Source organism: Vulpes lagopus, chromosome 8 (assembly GCF_018345385.1).
Source record: "Vulpes lagopus strain Blue_001 chromosome 8, ASM1834538v1, whole genome shotgun sequence".
NCBI classification, from domain to species: Eukaryota; Metazoa; Chordata; class Mammalia; order Carnivora; family Canidae; genus Vulpes; species Vulpes lagopus.
This window is the reverse complement of record NC_054831.1, coordinates 2,973,395-2,990,791: the sequence shown is the minus strand read 5'-3', so window position 1 is coordinate 2,990,791 and position 17,397 is coordinate 2,973,395. Positions and strand designations below refer to the sequence as shown.

Sequence of the window (17,397 nt, the reverse complement as noted above, 5' to 3'; positions counted from 1 at the left end):
CCTTCAGATCCCAAGCAGGAAAAATAAAAAGACATCAGTATATCAGAAAAAAAAAAAAAAAAACAAAGCTAAAAAGAAAATCTATACAGCAGCCGGAGAAAAAAGAATTTACCTCAAGAGTACAACAATTAGATTAATACCTGATTCTTACAGAAGCCATTAAATAATTCTGCAAACCTTGGGTTCTATACTCACAAAGAGCCTTCAGGAATAAATGTGAAATAAGTATATCTTTACTCCATAAAAACTAAAATAGCTTATTACTTAGAAGAAAACTCACTATAGTAAAGAAAATACCTAAAGAGTGTTCTCTAGGAAGAAGGAAAGTGATTTAGATGAAAGGTCAGAGGTACAGGAGAAATGAAGATAAAAATGTGGTACATATCAATTAGTACTGACTGAATAAAATAAGAATAATGGCATTTTACAGGTCCAATAAAAATGTATGGTAATGGTAGGATATAATTTGAAAAAGGAGTAGATTACTTACTATTCTAAACATCTTCTAGATTGGGCAGAGATTAAAATGTACTGTTGGGCATCCCCAGTACTTCCTCCTCACAGGCTTTGATTCACTTGGAAAACTCACATGACTCAGTATATGGTTGTACATGGCTATGATTTATGACAACACAATGATACAAAACAAAATCAACTAAGGGAAAAACTACCTGTGGTGCTGTCTAAAGGGGACCTTGCTGTTATAGGCTCCCAAGAGTCCTGTTCCAGTAGAGTCACACAAGGTGTGCTTGTTTCTCAGTAATGAGTTATGTATGACAACACATATGAAATGTTGTATACCAAGAAAGCACATTGGAGAATCAATGCTCAATATTTTTATTGGGGGTGGTAACATAGGACCCTCTGTCTAGCACATACCAAAGTTCCAGACTCTAAGAAGGAAAGCAACTATTCAACATAAGCCATGTTGTTCATACAGTACAGTGAGCCACTCTTACCACTTCTGGGCTTGGTGGAAACCCTTCCAAAATCCAAGTTCCTAGACTCTAGTCAAGGGCTAGTGTAGCAAGCAGGTCTTTCTAAGGGGAGCAGTCCCAGCTCTGCTGGGAAGAGCTCTGCTTTTCTCCTACACATATATCAGTTGGTATCAGACTTTGGTAAGTAAAGGATGCATGTTGTAATCTTTGGGGCAATCCGTAAAAGAACAATCTTTTTTTTTTTTTTTTAAAGATTTTATTTATTTACTTGAGAGAGAGCACACACATGCTCAAGAGCAGGAGTGACAGGGGGAGGGAGAAGCAGACTCCCCAATGACTAAGTAGGGAACCCGATGTGGGGCTCAACTCCAGAACCCCAAGATCATGATCTGAGCTGAAGGCAGACACTTAACCAACTGAGCCACCCAGGTGCCCCTAAAAGAACAATTTTTAAAGCATACACAAAATGAAGTTGGAGCCTTAACCTACATACAGAAACTCATTCAAAATGGATCAAAGACCTAAACAGAGGAGCCAAAATTATAAAACTCTTAAAACAGAGGAAAAGCTTCACAACACTGGATTTAGCAATGATTTCTTGGATATGAAAAGATAGATAAATTAGACTTCATCAAAATTAAAAATGTGCATCCAAGGACACTCTCAACAGAGGCAGCTCACAGAATGAGAGGAAGTACTTGTAAATCATTTATCTGATAAGGGTCAATATCCAAAATATATAAAGAATATCTACAACTCAGCAACAATTTAAAAAGCCATAATTTTTAAATGGGAAAAAGATTTGAATAGATATTTCTCCAAAAAGATAAGCAAATAGCCAATAAGCACATAAAAATATGCTCATTATCACTCGTCATTAGGAAAATGCTATCAAAACCACAACAACACAGCACTTTGCATCCATTAGGATGGTTATTACCAGAAAACAAAAACAAAACTCACCCCCAAAACAAAAAACCCTGAACAGAAAATGACAAGTGATAGTGAAAAAACTTCATGCATTGCTGGTGGGAATACCACAACCACTATGGAAGATAGTAAGGCAGTTCCTCAAAACATTAAACATAGAATTACCGTATGATCCAGCAGTTCCACTTCTGGGTAGCTGAAAGAACTGAAAGCAGGGATACAAACAGGTAATTTGTAGACTCGTGTTCAAAGCAGCATTATTCATAAGAACTAAAAAAGGTGGGATCCCTGGGTGGCGCAGGTGCAGCAGTTTGGCACCTGCCTTTGGCCCAGGGCGCGATCCTGGAGACCTGGGATCAAATCCCACGCGGGGCTCCCGGTGCATGGAGCCTGCTTCTCCCTCTCTCTCTCTCTCTCTCTCTCTCTCTCTCTCTGTGTGTGTGTGACTATCATAAATAAATAAAAATTTTAAAAAAAAGAACTAAAAAAGGTGGGAGCAGTCCAAACATCCATCAGACAAAGTGTGATATATACATACCATGGAATATTATTCAGCTTTGATGGGAATGAAATTCTGACCCATGAAGCAACATAGATGAACTTTGAAGACTGAGAGAGGTGAAATAAGCCAGTCATAAAAGCACAAATACTGCATGAAACCACTTCTACAAGGGACCTGGAGTAGTCAAATTCATAGAGAGAAAAGTAGAATGGTGATCACTGGGCTGGTGGAGGGGGAGAATGGTGTTCCTGTTTAATGGTAAGAGTTTCTGTTTAGGAAGCTGGAAGAGTTCTGGAGATTGATGATGGTGATGATTGCCGAACAGTCTGAATATACTTAATGCCAAAGAACTGTACACTTAAAAATGGTTGATTTTATGTTATGTATATTTTAGCCACAATATTTAAAAACTTACAATACCAATGCTAACATGGGGGTATGGATTAATAAAAGTGTTTTTTAACCTACAAAAGTATGTAATAAAGGAGAGTGAAAAGAACACATTAGAATAGGCAGAGCAAATAGGAAGCACTGAGTAAGATAATGAAAGCCCAGTTATGTCAATTTTTAAATATGAATGTGTGAATGAACAAAAAATTTTTATGAAAGACTCATATGAGTCTTATGAAAGACTCATAAGACAATCTTATGAAAGATTGCCAGATTGGATTTTTAAAGACCAACTATAGAATATCTCCAGAAACACGTCTTAAAAATATTAGGCTATCAAAACATAAAAGGATGGAAGGACGCCTGGGTGGGTCAGTCGGTGAAGCATCTCCCTTTGGCTCAGGTTCTGGGATGGAATCCTACGGGGCTCCCTGCTCAGTGAGGAGCCTGGTACTCCCTCTTCCTCTGCCCCTTCCCTGCTTGTGCTCTCTCTTGCTCTCTCTTTCTCTATCTCAAGTAAATAAATAAAATCTTAAAAGAAGAAGATAAAAGGATGGAAAAAGAACCATGGTATATTAATGTATTAGACAAAGTAGACTCTAAAGCAGTAAAATTACTGAAGAAATATTTAATTTACCAAGAATAAATAACAGTTTGAAATTTGTATGCATCTGGTAAAACACCGTGACGTATATAAAACAGATATTTCCAGAACTATCAGGAGAAATTGCCAAGTTTACAATTATAATGGGAAATTTTAACATACCTCTCTGGTAGAAGAAGCCAAAAAAAAAAAAACACAGGGATAATATAAATGATTTGAACAATCCAAATAACCATCTTGACTTTCTGGACATCATATAGAATGTAAGGCACATCACATGCAACGTTAAGTCTCTTCAGGTCATCTGAAATGTTTACAGAGTTTGGCCATATGCTAGACTATAACGTAAGTCTCAATAAACACTAAAGGATTGAAAAATCCTTTGTTGTCTGCTTACAATTTAAACAACCTAGGAATCAGCCGAAGAAAGATAAATAGAGAATCACTATGTTTGGCAATAAATGTCTAAATAACCAGTGAGTAGAAGAAAAAAAATCACATAATGAAAACTAGAACATAGGTTTTAGTTAAAGGATGATAATGAAAATCCACACCAAAACCTGAGGGATGCTCTTAGAGCTTGGTAACTTGACATGGATAGCCTTAAATTCCTGTGTCATAAAAATGACACAAAATTCATGAGCAGAGTCTGTTATTCAAGAAGTTAGAAGAAAAAACAAAAGCAATAGCCCCAAGGAAGTACAAGAAGTATGAAAGCTACTGAAGTAAGAACAAATATACAGTAAGGATGAATAAACCCAAAAGTTGATTGTTGAAGAAATATAATAAAGTTGACAGACCCCTGATGAAACTGATAAAGCAAAAAATGTAAGAACAAGGTAAAGAATATTTTTCACAAAAGAAATATCACTACATATCTTACAGTCATGGAAGAGATGAGAGGACAATTGTGAATGACTTTATAATCAAATTTTTATGAAGTGGGCAACTTCCTAGGAAGATTCAATTTAACAAAAAGGTATAGAAAAATTTTACTAGTCTTGTATTTATTAAAGAAATTGAATCAAATAAAACTCTTCCCACAAAATAAAATTCAGGCTCAGATGGCTATATGGCTATATTAATGAATTCCTCAAACATTTAAGGAAGAAGAAATATCAGTCTTAAGGTTGTCAGAGAAATCCTTATAGTCATGATACCAAAACCAGACCAACATTACAAGAATAGAAAATTATAGAACAATTTCATGAACGTGGATGCAGAAGTTCTTTTAAAAATATTAGACTGAATCCAACAATTTGTAAGAATAATACTACTTTATGGCCAAGCTGACTTTATTTCAGGAATGGAAGTTTCCTTTAACATTTGAAAATCAGTGTAACTTGCCCTGTGAAGAGAACAATGGAGGAAAATCACCTTATTTCAGTAGATGAAGAAATTGTTGATAAAATTCACCATCCATACGTGACCAAATTCTGAACAAGCAAGAAACAAAATGTCAAATCTTTTCTTCTCATGAGAACTCTCAGGGCCTTGAGATTTCATTTTACGTGCAAACTAACAAGTTCGCTTGCCATAGTTTCATTAATGCTGGCAAAAGACATGAGTCTCCTGGGACAGAGACAGAGGAGTTCTTTCCCTGCAGCAGTAGCAGTAGGCAACCCAGTGAGGACCAGGTGATGCCACACATACAGTGGGTTATGTTACAGGAAGAACCGCAAGCTTAGGGAACCCAAATATTTTAGTATGGGCTGCAGGCAAACCGGCCAGGCCTTCGCCAGGGAGGGAGATATCTGTATTATACTGGACATCTTTGTTTTAAAGCTAATAAATTTCATGTAGTAGGAATTCATGAATAAACCAGTTCGTGAGTCTAGCTGTATGATACCAGCTGAGATAATTCATAGGGAATACAACAGATTTAACTTCTCACGTAAGTGATTTTTTTTTGTTCACGACATTGCCACATTTTTACCACGACGATACCCGGTTTTCTCTGTTGAAACAGTCTGAATAGTTCTCTGTGGATATGATATCTGGTGGCCTGTTTGTTTTGATGCAGTAGTATTTAGTGATACGCTTCGTCAAGGGATAGAATTTAAATGAGTATTTTTGATATTCGTAAACATGAAAAATAAGTTAAATGACGATTGGTTTAGTAGCAAAGTGCCCTGATAAATAACTACAGAAGTCCCTCCCGGCTTCTCTTCCAGGGATACCTTCCAAGATCCCCGGTGGGTGCCTGAAACCACAGATTGTACCAAACCCTACATGTATGCTGTGCTTTTTCCTGTACACACAAACCTGTGATAGTTTAATCTGCAAACTAGGCACAGTAAGAGAGTAACAACAACAACCAATAATAAAACAGTTACAACAACATAGTGTAATAAAGGTCATGTGAATGTGGTGTGTCTCTCAAATCACACTGTGCCTAGCCTCCTTGTGGTGGTGTGTGATGGTAAAATGCCCCCGTGATGAGACGAGATGAGGGAGGTAGGTGACGTGGCGGTAGGTGACCACTGATGACCTCCTGACAGGACCTGAGACAGAAGGTCATCTCCTCTTGCTCCTGGGCCCTGGTGGACCTCGGGTGATGAAGCCTCGGGAAGTAAGAGTGCAGAGAAGGGGGGGACTTCTATAGATCTTTCTGTGGAATATTGGAGTTAGTATAATCAATATGTTTTATGATTGATTTCTCCTTTCTTTTTCTTGATCTATATAGACTTTCCTTGGAAAGGACGAGTTCCCTCCTACAGAGAATGTTCTGCAACACTTAGGAAAAAGTTGTGGTAATAGCAAGGTGATGTGATTAAATAGGCTTATTAATAAGTGGATTTAGCTGCAGATATTATTCTACTTTATAGCCGCCTCTTCACATGTAGCAGCCGTTGTTTCTACATTATAACAATCTTCTCTATATTAAAAAGATAATTCTAATGTTTATGAGCTTCATAGTTCAGACTTATTATTTAGAGACTTCAAGCTGCATATTTTGGATTAGAGAAAATGGTCGTGTCTGTTTTTAAAATTAGTGACCAAGAGAAGGTTTATTGTTCGAGTCCATGAAATAATTTCTGCACATGAAGAATATAATTTACCTGAACCTCTTTGTTTCAGTTTTCAGTTGTCTTAAGACTCTTAGATTGAAAAAAAAAAAAAAAAGACTCTTAGATTGGACCACAGGATAACATAAATAAACAATTTGATTTCATAGACACATAATATCTTGGAATGTGTATATTTTTAAACTTCCAAGATAATTAAAGTAATGCTGTGATATATTTAAAGCATTTTTTACTTCAGTATAAAACATTTGAATGTATTTTCCCTATTTTTACTAGGAAGAGGAACCCTTCTGTGCTTTGGTAAAGCACTTAAATTTAAATAGTCACCACGTTGCTTATTTTTGTTTTGTACCAAGCTCTGCTTTGTTAGGTTAAAGTGTAAATAACAACAATTTTCCAAGACTAATTGTATGTCCTATAAATTTCTTTAATGGTTTACTTTTTAAAAGTCACATACTGTTTAAAGTTGCAGCTTTACCAATATTAAGATGAACATTTAAATATGTGTTTTCTTCAACTGTTTAAAATGTTGAAAGCATTCAGGAGTTGGTATCGCTTGATTAAAAGTTACTCATTTAACATTTATATTTGATGTATTTACATTTAATAAAGGCAGAATTTATAGTACATTGTAAATGTAATACCTTCTGCAGGTTTGATGGCATTTCCAAGTGTGAATGAGCCTCCAGGTGTTTATGTGGAATACACGTGGATGGGAAGGCTAACCAGCAAACTACTGGATATCAAAAGTTTCCTGCTTTAAGGGACTTTGGGTTTTTATTTCATAGATTACTTTATCGCCAGGTATTGGCAGAATCACCCTACATGTCTGCCAGGAATTGGGTTCCAGGATACAAAAGAATAATTTGAAAGGATTCTTAAATGAGACTTGAGAATCATTGCTTTTGGCCAGATATCAAATGAATAGAATCCGAGAATTGTGGAGATTGTTTCCCATATGTTAAGTCGTATGGTTATTCGTGTTAAAAGTCTGCATTCAGAGTTAAGGTTGAATCAAGTTGAAACAGGGACTAGACCTCATTTTCAACCTGCTGGCAACAGTAAGGAGTGTACCCCTAGTCATTTGTTTCCAAACAGCCCTGCTGAAGCGGAATCCCCTTTTAGAATACAAACAGACCAAGTTACTGCATTCAGTTTGGAGGAAAATACAGAAGGGATCATTTGAGATTATAATTTTCAGGGTTTTTAAAAAAATAAATATGTCCTGTTCAAAGACTAAAGGGAAAGCTCAGATGACATTTATAGATCAAAAAGTTATGACCAGTAACTGATGACTGTTGTGAAGCCTCCCAAAGTAAATGTAACAACTGGAATCACTGGTGCATCTTTTGGGACGACAAGTGAAAAATCAATATTTATCTTACTTGCTAAAATCTCTAATTTGACATTAGTTAATTATGTAAAACTCTTGTAGAATTCAAAAGACTGTTTAAATTGCCCAAGTTTTCAAATATCTCAAACTAGCCAAATTTCAGATAATTTTGGCATTCTTGTATTATTGGTCAGAATCACTTTTCTTTCAGACTGTAGTAATTGGGATGACCAAGAGTGCTTTAGCTATGTCAACTAAAATATACAAATAATTATGTTTGGAGACCATCAGAGGCCTGGAATGTTGCAGATGCCCTAGGATTATCACCAGAACCTCCCAGTGGGCTGTCTGATGCCAGTGTCGATTCTGGTCAAGGAAGATGATGAGTGTAAGTGAGAAGCCCAGTATAATCAGTAGTTTCTTTTTAAAGGAATAGTTCTCCAGCCAGGGTTCTGTGTCTATTAATTTTGCAGCTTTTTCACTGTTATATCATTGTTACTTATCAGGTATTTACCTGGCACATAAAGTGCTTAATAAGTATTAGTTCCTGTGGTCAGCAGAGTAGTGAGCCCCAAGGCTGTCCTGTCCTCATCCCCCAAAACATGTGAATGTGCCACTTTGCAAAGGGAATTAGGATTGCAGAAGTAAGTAAGATTGCTAAACAGCTGAACTGGAAGATGATCCTGGGTCATCTGGGTGGGCAAAAGAGAAAATCAGGGAAATAGCCTTTCTAGAAGCATCTTTACCTGCTCTTGCTGGCTTTGAAGATGGATAAAGGGAGCCAGGAGCCAAGGAAGGAGGGTAGCCTCTAGAAGCTGGAAAAGGCAAGGAAACAGGTTGTTCCCTAGAGCCACCAGAAGGAATGTAGCCCTCCCTGCCAACATCTTGATTTTAGCCTAGTGAGACCTATGTCGGACCTCAGATCTCCAGAAGAATAAGATAATAAATTTGTTTGAATCACCAAGTCTGTGGTAATGTGTTGTATCAGCGGTAGGAAGCCAATACGGCTGTAATTGTCACCTCTAGAAAACTGTCAGGAACCGTGTAAGATTGCTTTCAGGTTCCGTGTGTCTTTGCCTACGTTTTTACTATTGGAGGGAAAGCAGTTGTGCGTGAGCTGTGAGTGCTGTGAAACTCCTCAGCTGCTATTATTTATGTAGAACTTCTATCTTAGTAACAGCATGAAGTTAGGGCTGATAGTAATAGTCTCCGACACCAGAGAATCTCGTTATGGTACAAGGAGTGCCATAAATGACTTTGCATTCATTGCCAGGAAGCTGGAAGCCTCGCAGCGAACTGTTTAAGAATGCAGGCCCTGAAGCCAGGTTTCCTGGGTTCAGATTCCTGCCCCAATTCCGTTAGCTGTTTAGCCTTGGTCAAGGGAGGTAATCTCCCTGTGCCTCGGTTGTCTGGTGTGTAAAATGGAGGTGAGTGTCTTCCCCCGTAGGGATGGCGCAAAGTGAAACACGGTCCTTGTTACAATCAAACAAGCATCCAGTCGGTGTGCTGCTGATGGTGATGCTGTCAGCTAGTGGGTGCCATGGTGCTTCTCTTTGTGTAGTAGCTTTACTCTGGCTTTGCTGTATCTCCTGCTGCTTTATTTTCATTTTGCTTTCTTGATTTATGTTTATTCTCTTCTATGAGCATCTGTAACCTGCCTCAATATGTCTTAGGATGAAGCAGGCCATAAGTTAGCATATTAGTGAGAGGATACTCCACTACAAATCATAAAAATACAAGTCTATAACAAAAGCAAAAAAAAAAGAAAAAAGAAAAGAAAATCAGCTTATAATTGACAACTCCAGGAATGAATTCAGGCGTGGCTGGATCTAGAGGCCTCTGCCTTCATCTCTCTCTCTCTCTCTCTCTCTCTCTATATCACACACACAATCTTGAAATAATTAAGAATGGTTGTAGTGTTCACCAAGAACTTCTGGGAAACAGGCACATGGACAGTGCTCAGAATGAGTACTTGGTAAACAACTGTTTGACTTTTTATCAGCACTTAGACTTACAGAGAAGTCGTGGAAATAGTACAGAGTTCACGTGTGCCCTTCATTGAGCTTCCTCTGGGTTAGCAATTTATTAACCATAGCAAAATTATCAAAACCAGGACATTAACATTGGCCCAACGTTCCTGACACAGATCTTACTCAGATTTCACGAGCATTTGCCCCTCGTGTTCTTTTTGTGCTTCAGGACCCAATCCAGTATTCCACGTTGCATTTTGATGTTTCCTGTATCCTTTCTAGTCTGTATCAGTTCCTAAGTTTTTTCTTGTCTTTCATGGCCTTGATGCTTTTGATGACTGTTGACTGGCTACTTGGTAGAATGCCTCTTGATTACAGTTAACCAGCTGTTGTCTCCCGACTCGACTGAGGTGATGCATTTTTTGAAGAGTACCACAGAAGTGCTGTGTCATCAGAACCTCGTGTGGGGGTACCTGATAGGTCTACAGGTCATGTCCTTCACTTGGTAGTGGTGGCCTCTGCTGCGTTTCTCCACTGTAAAGTCACCAAGTTTCCTTTGCTGCTGAAGGAGATCTTTGATAGTATGAAAACCCCTGTTTCTCCTAAAACTTTTGTTCACTGGTTTTAGCATCCATCAGCAGAGCCTGCCTGAAACAAACAGTCTCGTGGTGTTTGTCTCATGGTTGTGTATGTCTTTCATTCCATTTATGTTTATACTCAGAATTTACCTGTAAGGAAAAGTTGTCCTTCTACACCATTTATTTAGTCAAATATTTATATCCATGTGAACTCACTGATGTTTACTTGGTCTGTGAGTTAAAGTACAATACTGTCATCTCTTACTTCATTACTCATTATTCCATAAGGAATTGGGAGCCGTCAGCCCTTAGAGATGAGCTTTGTTAGGTTGGGTTCTGTCTCTCTGAAAACCGCCATCCTTTCTCAAGAGTTTGGCACCACAGGGCGTGTTAGGCTCACCTTGTATTGTCCTGCCCTGGAATCAGCCTCTTCTCCAACACACTCCACTTTCTTTTACTGGAGAATGCTATACAGAAGCCAAGATCGGGTCAGCACGGGTGCTCACTGCTGTCGGAGTTGGCCTCAGGCCCTGTCCGCAGACAGAGCCAGGAGACGGGCATATCTGTGAGTCCATGCACACAGACTCACCTCGATGTGCTCATTCCTGGTATACACCTGAAGGCATCACAGCATTTCCAGACCATGGCCCTGTGAGAAGTACAGCATTTGCATACAGTGTCTTTAGCCTCACAGTGTGCAATGAAAATACTGACTTTTCTAAATTTACTCAGGTGTGTTTCTTATTCCTGATCCCCTCCAGTGTGGTTACGTTATGCTTCTGTAATAGTCTCGCAGAGGGTGGTGGGTCCTCAGTTCGTGTGTGTGAAATCTTACCTCATTTTCTGCAGTAGCTCTGGATAGATTGACTTTTCTCTTATCAATGTATATAGTATAGGGATATTTGGAAAATTGTTTTTATTTCTTGGAATGTTTTATGGACATTATGATTTAATCTTAGGGCCTTCGCCAGCCTCCCTCTCTTGCCCCCCACCCCCCTGTTCTCAAGCTCCCTTGGCTCACTGAGGGCAGATGAGGTGCAAGAGATCACACACTGGCATTTGGTGACTTTCCTCTAAGTTATTTTGCAGCTCTAAAATTCTCCGAGTGATGCTGCCAACGGAGTTTTTACACAGAATTTACTTTTCACTTGTTTTTGTTTGTTTTTGGTGAGAGCATTTTGGGAAATCAGAAACTATGCAAGCACTTCTCAGCCACTTCCAAGTCCCAAGTGTTGGGGTTTTAAGAGCAGGATTTCCTTGGGAGATTTGAAAAACTAAAGCTTGATGAAGCTAAGTGCTCCTGAGAAACAGCTGTTTTTGTTTAATGCCTTACAATCGTACTACGCAAACAAATCCCAGAACTCAGTTGTGACTGCTTACAAACGTAACACTGGAACCACTCATTCATCACTGATGACTTAAACCTAACCACTAAAAGGCTAGGCTAGTGGTGAGGACACCAGCAAAATCTTCCCTTGTTTTTATCAGCAAATCATTTAAAAACTCTACAGAACTTTTGTTGGTTTTTCTCTTCCAGTACTTAACGCTGCCGCTCCATCCCCGTGTGCTTGGCCCTGTTTCCCCTGAGAACTCTCCTGGCATCTGGATCTGTTCCTCGGTGTGTAATGTGCTTGTCTGGCTGCTTCTAAGATTTTTTCTTTATTACTGATGTCGAGCACCTTGGTTGTGATGTGCCTTGGTGTATTTTCTTCTCCATGGTTCTTGTGCTTGTGGTCCATCCATGTCCTTGGATGAGTAGGTTCACAGAGCAGCCTCCACCGAGTAGTTCACGCGTTCCTGTCCCGCAGGACTCCCAGTCACTCATGCAGTTGCCTTAGGGTTCCCTGGTACATCGTTCCTTTTTTTTTTTTTTTAAGATTTTATTTATTTATTCATGAGACAGAGAGAGGCAGAGACAGAGGCAGAGGGAGAAGCAGGCTCCATGCAGGGAGCCTGATGTGGGTCTCAATCCCGGGTCTCCAGGATCAGGCCCTGGGCCAAAGGCGGTGCTAAACCGCTGCACCACCCGGGGTGCCCTGTTCTTTAAGTGTCTGTTCTTGGAAATTGTTTGGTTTTGTCCGTCCTTGCAGGTGCTGCGAGGTGGCCCCAGGGCAGCCCGGGTGGCTTTTCCTGCCTACCAAGGCAGTACCCTGCTGGTTACCAGCAGACGCTCTGCTCACCCCCAGACTGGTGGGAGGCGCCATGTGCCCCTCGGTTGTTGCAGCCTGTGCCTCCCTGGGTGCTCCTCTGCCTCAGGTGGCGGCCTAGCACTCCAGTGTCCGTGGGCATCAGGCTGAGGCTTGCCTGAGCGCCCCGCAGACCTAGCGCTAGGCTGGAGCCCCAGCCCCGCCTCCCTGGGGCCTTGGTCCTGCGTCTCTGCGCCGAGGCCAGCAGTGCTGGGGCTCCCACCGCCCCAGGGTCTGGAAGCTCCAGCCAGAGCCATTGGGCCTACCTCACTGTCCCCACATGTTCCAGTGTGACAGCTGTGGCGTCGGCCCTGTCCCGTGTCCTGGGTTGGGGGGCACATCCAGTCCCGGTCACTTCGTTGCGGCTGGAAGCAGAGGCCTCGTTCTGCTGATTTTGAATCTAGTAAGTTGAGCCTGGAGCTGGTGCCTTCAGGTCGCGGGCGGCTGTCCTCAGCTCTCCGTCGTGCATCCTCCCGAGCGCCCCCTGCCGCCACTTGGAAGCGCTAATTGTTGCACAGACTTTAGCCAGGGCAGAGCCCCGACTCTGTGGTGTGGCAGCGGGGCAGGTGTCCCCTCGCGGGGGAGGGAGCCTGCAGTAGTTGCTGGGTGTCCCTCACCCAGACCCCGGGGCGGCGGGCCACAGGATGGCGGCTGCACGCACAGGCCAGCGCACACGCACACGCTGGGGCACTCTCAATGGTGAACCTGCGAAGTACCTGAACCGACAGGGCACGCATGTGTTGGGAGCACGCGAGGGCACACGGAGAGGGGACACCGCGTGGTGCCCCACCCTGACCTTGCATCCTCTCGGGCCGGTGGAGGTGCACAGACAAAATATTGTCTCGTGCTCAGCCTGAGGGGGACAGTGCGGGAGCCCCCAGGAGGTCGTGGAGAAGCAGCCGAGCCGAGTGCAGGGCAAGTCTGATGAGTGGGGCAGCCCCTGTCCCTCACGGCGGCCCGGCCGAGACGTCCTACGGGACAGCAGAGCCCAGGGCCCGGCCTCGGAAGCCCAAGTGAGGGGCCCGCGCGTCCCGGGGGCTGCGGCGCAGAGGGCCTGGAGCCGGGCGACAGCAGGTGGCTCCGCTGCCTCGCACCCGCCAGCGCCCTTGGCTGCAGGCCCTGCCCCCGCGCCCCCCCGCGCCCCGGCGGCCTCGGGCAGGTTCCGAGCGCTCCCCTTGCCTGGGGCGTTGGGGCGGCGCCCGCGCGGGGGGGGGGGCCCGGCCACCCGCAGAGCTTCTCGTCCACGGGGCCTCCGCGCACCCGGGAGCCCTCCGCTCCCTCCCGCGACACCCCGAGGTCTCGGGCGCCCGCAAGCCCAGGTGGCCGCGCCCCAGGCAGGGCCAACGCCTCCTCTCCCCTCCCGAGGCGGGGGCCTCTCCAGCCGCCCCAGGGCGCCACCGCCGGGCCGCCTGCAGCCCCCCGGGGCACCCGGCCGCCCCCCCCCGCCCGCCCCTGGGTCCGCGCCCTCGGCCGGCTCTCCCGGGGCGGCCTTTCCCGATTAGCTCGGGGCTGGGTTTGTCCCCGCGGGAGCCCCGGGGTCCGCCCCTCGGGGGAGCCTCGGAGCTGACCCCGGGCAGGGAGAGGGAGAGGGTGGCGCTCGGGGTCGGACTCAGGGCCCGGTGGCGGAGAGCCCCCTGCTGGGCGACGGCGGCGCGGGGCCTCCCCGGAGCTCGGGCCCGGAGCGCGCCCCCCAGGGAGGGCCCGCGACCCCCAGCTCGCTCTGCGCCTGCCCGCGGCTCGCCCCCCCGCAGGCGCCCGCCCACCACCATCACCCCCACTCCCACCATCACCGCCCCCCCCAGGCGCCCGCCCACCACCATCACCCCCACTCCCACCATCACCGCCCCCCCGCAGGCGCCCGCCCACCACCATCACCGCCGGACCCCCCCCCGCAGGTGCCCGCCGACCATCACCGCCCCCCCCAGGCGCCCGCCCCACCACCATCACCCCCCACTCCCACCATCACCGCCCCCCCCCAGGCGCCCGCCCACCACCATCACCCCCACTCCCACCATCCCCCCCACCCCCCCATGTGCCCGCCCCCCGCAGGTGCCCGCCCACCACCATCACCCCCACTCCCACCATCACCGCCCCCCCCAGGCGCCCGCCCACCACCACCACCACCACCATCACCCCCACTCCCACCATCCCCCCCACCCCCAGGTGCCCGCCCACCACCATCCCCCCCACCCCCCCAGGTGCCCGCCCCCCGCAGGTGCCCGCCCACCACCATCACCCCCACTCCCACCACCACCCCCACTCCCACCATCACCGCCCCCCCCAGGCGCCCGCCCACCACCACCACCACCACCATCACCCCCACTCCCACCATCCCCCCCACCCCCCCAGGTGCCCGCCCCCCGCAGGTGCCCGCCCACCACCATCACCCCCACTCCCACCACCACCCCCACTCCCACCATCACCGCCCCCCCCAGGCGCCCGCCCACCACCACCACCACCACCATCACCCCCACTCCCACCATCCCCCCCACCCCCCCAGGTGCCCGCCCACCACCATCACCGCCCCCCCCCCCGCAGGTGCCCGCCCAGAGGTCCTCCCGCGGGGCCGCCCCTGGAGACCCGCCCCGCCGCCCCCCCCAGCCGCGGTGGGCAGGGCCTTGCGCGCGCCTCCGCTCCCCGCCGCGCCCGCGCCCGCGCCCGCCCCCACCCCGGCGCCGCGGCGGCTCAGTGCTCGCAGGCTGCCGGCCCCGCTGCGCGCCATGGCTCGGAGCCTGCGCGGCCTCCCGCGACGCAGCGTCTGGCTGCTGCTGGGTGAGTAGGGCCGGGGTCGCTGGCGGCGAGGGCGAGGGCCAGGGCGAGGGCCAGGGCCAGGGCCGGGGCTGCCGGGCACCGCGCCTCCCCCCGCGCCCGGGAGCGCACGGCCCGCACCTGTGCCCCGAGCGCGGGCAGCAGGCACCTTGCGGGCGCGGCGCGGGGACGGGTGCGGCGGCCCCGGCTCAGGCGCGGGCGAGCGGCCACACGCAGCTGCGGACCTGGACCTGGACCTGGACCGGGCCCCCCGGGACGCGCGTGCAAAACCCAGGGCAGCCTCCAAGCCTGCTTGCGTGTGAGCTCGGGCCTCTGGCTGGGAGAAATTCTAGGAGGGACTCACCCTCGGAGAGCAGGCTCTGCTCGCAGACGGGCTGTAAGCCGGCCCGGGGCAGCAGGGACGGGCACCGACTTCGCCTGATTTACGGCGAAATTGTCCCCACGGCTTTGCTGTCGCAGTGCCCAGGAATCTTTCCAAACCGCCCCGGCCGCTGGATCCGTCTCCTGGGTGTAGGGCCCTTGAGGGGAGGAATCCAGCAGCCCGGGAGGAGGGGGTCAGCCTGCCGCTGCTTCCTGCACCTGTGGGCTCTCCCCGAACAGGTGATGTGGGGCAGAAGCACCTGCAATGCAGATGCAGGTCCCCACCCCCACCCCCACCCCCGGGCTGCTGCTGGTGGAGGGTGACCGCTGCGCTGGCTCCCGGGGGCAGCAGGGCAGATGGCCCGGGGCCACCTGAGGACCTGGGCCCGCAGGGCAGGCCGGCCAGCCAGGCTCGGCAGGAAACCCTTCGCATCTGCTGGCCCCGTAATGACTGATCTTGCCCCTTAAAATGTTTGGCTGAAATTCTGCATAAAGCAAAATCTTAAAATAGTATTCTCTCCTTTTGTTGTTAGGATCCCTTTGGCTTGACGTGGGATTTAGGTTTACGGTGTTAACCTCCTAAGAAATGAACATTTCTCTGCTAACAGGGCAGGGAGCTGGCTTGTGTCATTTTTTTTTTTTTAAACCTAACTGACCAAATACGTACTCTTTACTGGTGTCCGGAGGCTGCACCTTCTAAAGCCTGTGTAAATAAACACCACGTCATGAGAATATATATAAAGACCTTCCTTGTTGACCGGGAAAATAACCCACATTCTGGTGGAAGTCCAAAGTCCGATAATCTTAACATTAGTCGGAGGAGTCTGGCTAATGTGATAGCTTTATTTTTATTTTTTTTTCCCAAATAAACACCACTCTTACAAGGTTATCAGTAAATTAATGTCATCAGAGCCCAGCAGTAATTAGTAGAATTGTGGAGCACGCAGGGATTTCTTCCCGAGCTGTTCATAGGAGCCAGATCTCCTTGGCAGTGCAGATTTTGCTACCCAAAATAGCAATGTGGAATTTCTCTTTTCTGTTTTTTTTTTTTCAAGTATGCGAGTCCATAGGTTCAAGAACTTATCTGTAACAGTTTTACAATGACGCTCTTGTAAACCTGGGCTTTGTGCATATTCTTCTGTTCACGGAAGACTCTGAAATGACCACATACATCTTATAAACTCCGTATATAGCCACTGAAAAGTTTTTTCTCCATCAGAAAAAAAAAAAAAAAGGATGTTTCCAGAGGACCGGGGTGATTCTGTGATGGCCAGGTCTGTTGTAAACTCTTGTCGGGAGCCCGCCCCCCACTCAGGAGCGCTGGCTGACGCTGCCTCCTGTGAGCTGTCGCCTGGCCCGGGGGACACGCGCCTCCCCCGCGTGCTGGGTGCATCGAGGCTGTTCTTGCAAGGCCGCTGTGTCTACTGAGACACGGGACTCTGCATCATGCACGTGTAACCGTGTGGGACCGGGACTCTGCATCATGCACGTGTAACCGTGTGGGACCGACGGGGATGCCACGGGAAACACAGCGCATGTGACTTCAGACGGTGGTGCTGGTTTCAGTCTGGAGGCTGGTCTCACCCTGGAATCCAGATCCGAAGGATTCTTACTTGCTCGTCATCATCTCAGGGCGTTTGTTTGCGTTCCCTGGGTATTCCCCTGCACGGAGAAATTTCTGGGTTTTTGTCTCCCTTCCACAGACGCTTGCCGGTCAGTCGTAGGCCAGAGCTGCTGAGAAACGCTTATGTCCACGCTGCAAGTGGGAGGGAGCAACAGGCCCAGGAAATGTTCCGGGTGGAATCCTT

The 17,397-nt window shown here is 47.1% G+C and overlaps 2 protein-coding genes across 2 annotated transcripts in view; both read left to right on the top strand.

Annotated features, from left to right (window-relative positions):
• RBM44 (RNA binding motif protein 44) overlaps positions 1 to 7,035 on the top strand; it is a 29,199-nt gene extending 22,164 nt beyond the window's left edge. Inside the window, exons 15-16 of the mRNA XM_041765171.1 lie at positions 5,539 to 5,559; positions 6,051 to 7,035. The gene's annotated coding sequence lies outside the window, so the exon portion shown is untranslated. The remainder of the gene's footprint in view (positions 1 to 5,538; positions 5,560 to 6,050) is intronic.
• Positions 7,036 to 15,077: 8,042 nt separating this feature from the next.
• RAMP1 (receptor activity modifying protein 1) overlaps positions 15,078 to 17,397 on the top strand; it is a 37,840-nt gene continuing 35,520 nt past the window's right edge. Inside the window, exon 1 of the mRNA XM_041768005.1 lies at positions 15,078 to 15,232. Within this exon, the coding sequence (XP_041623939.1) occupies positions 15,181 to 15,232 (52 nt within the window). The 5' untranslated portion in view covers positions 15,078 to 15,180. The remainder of the gene's footprint in view (positions 15,233 to 17,397) is intronic.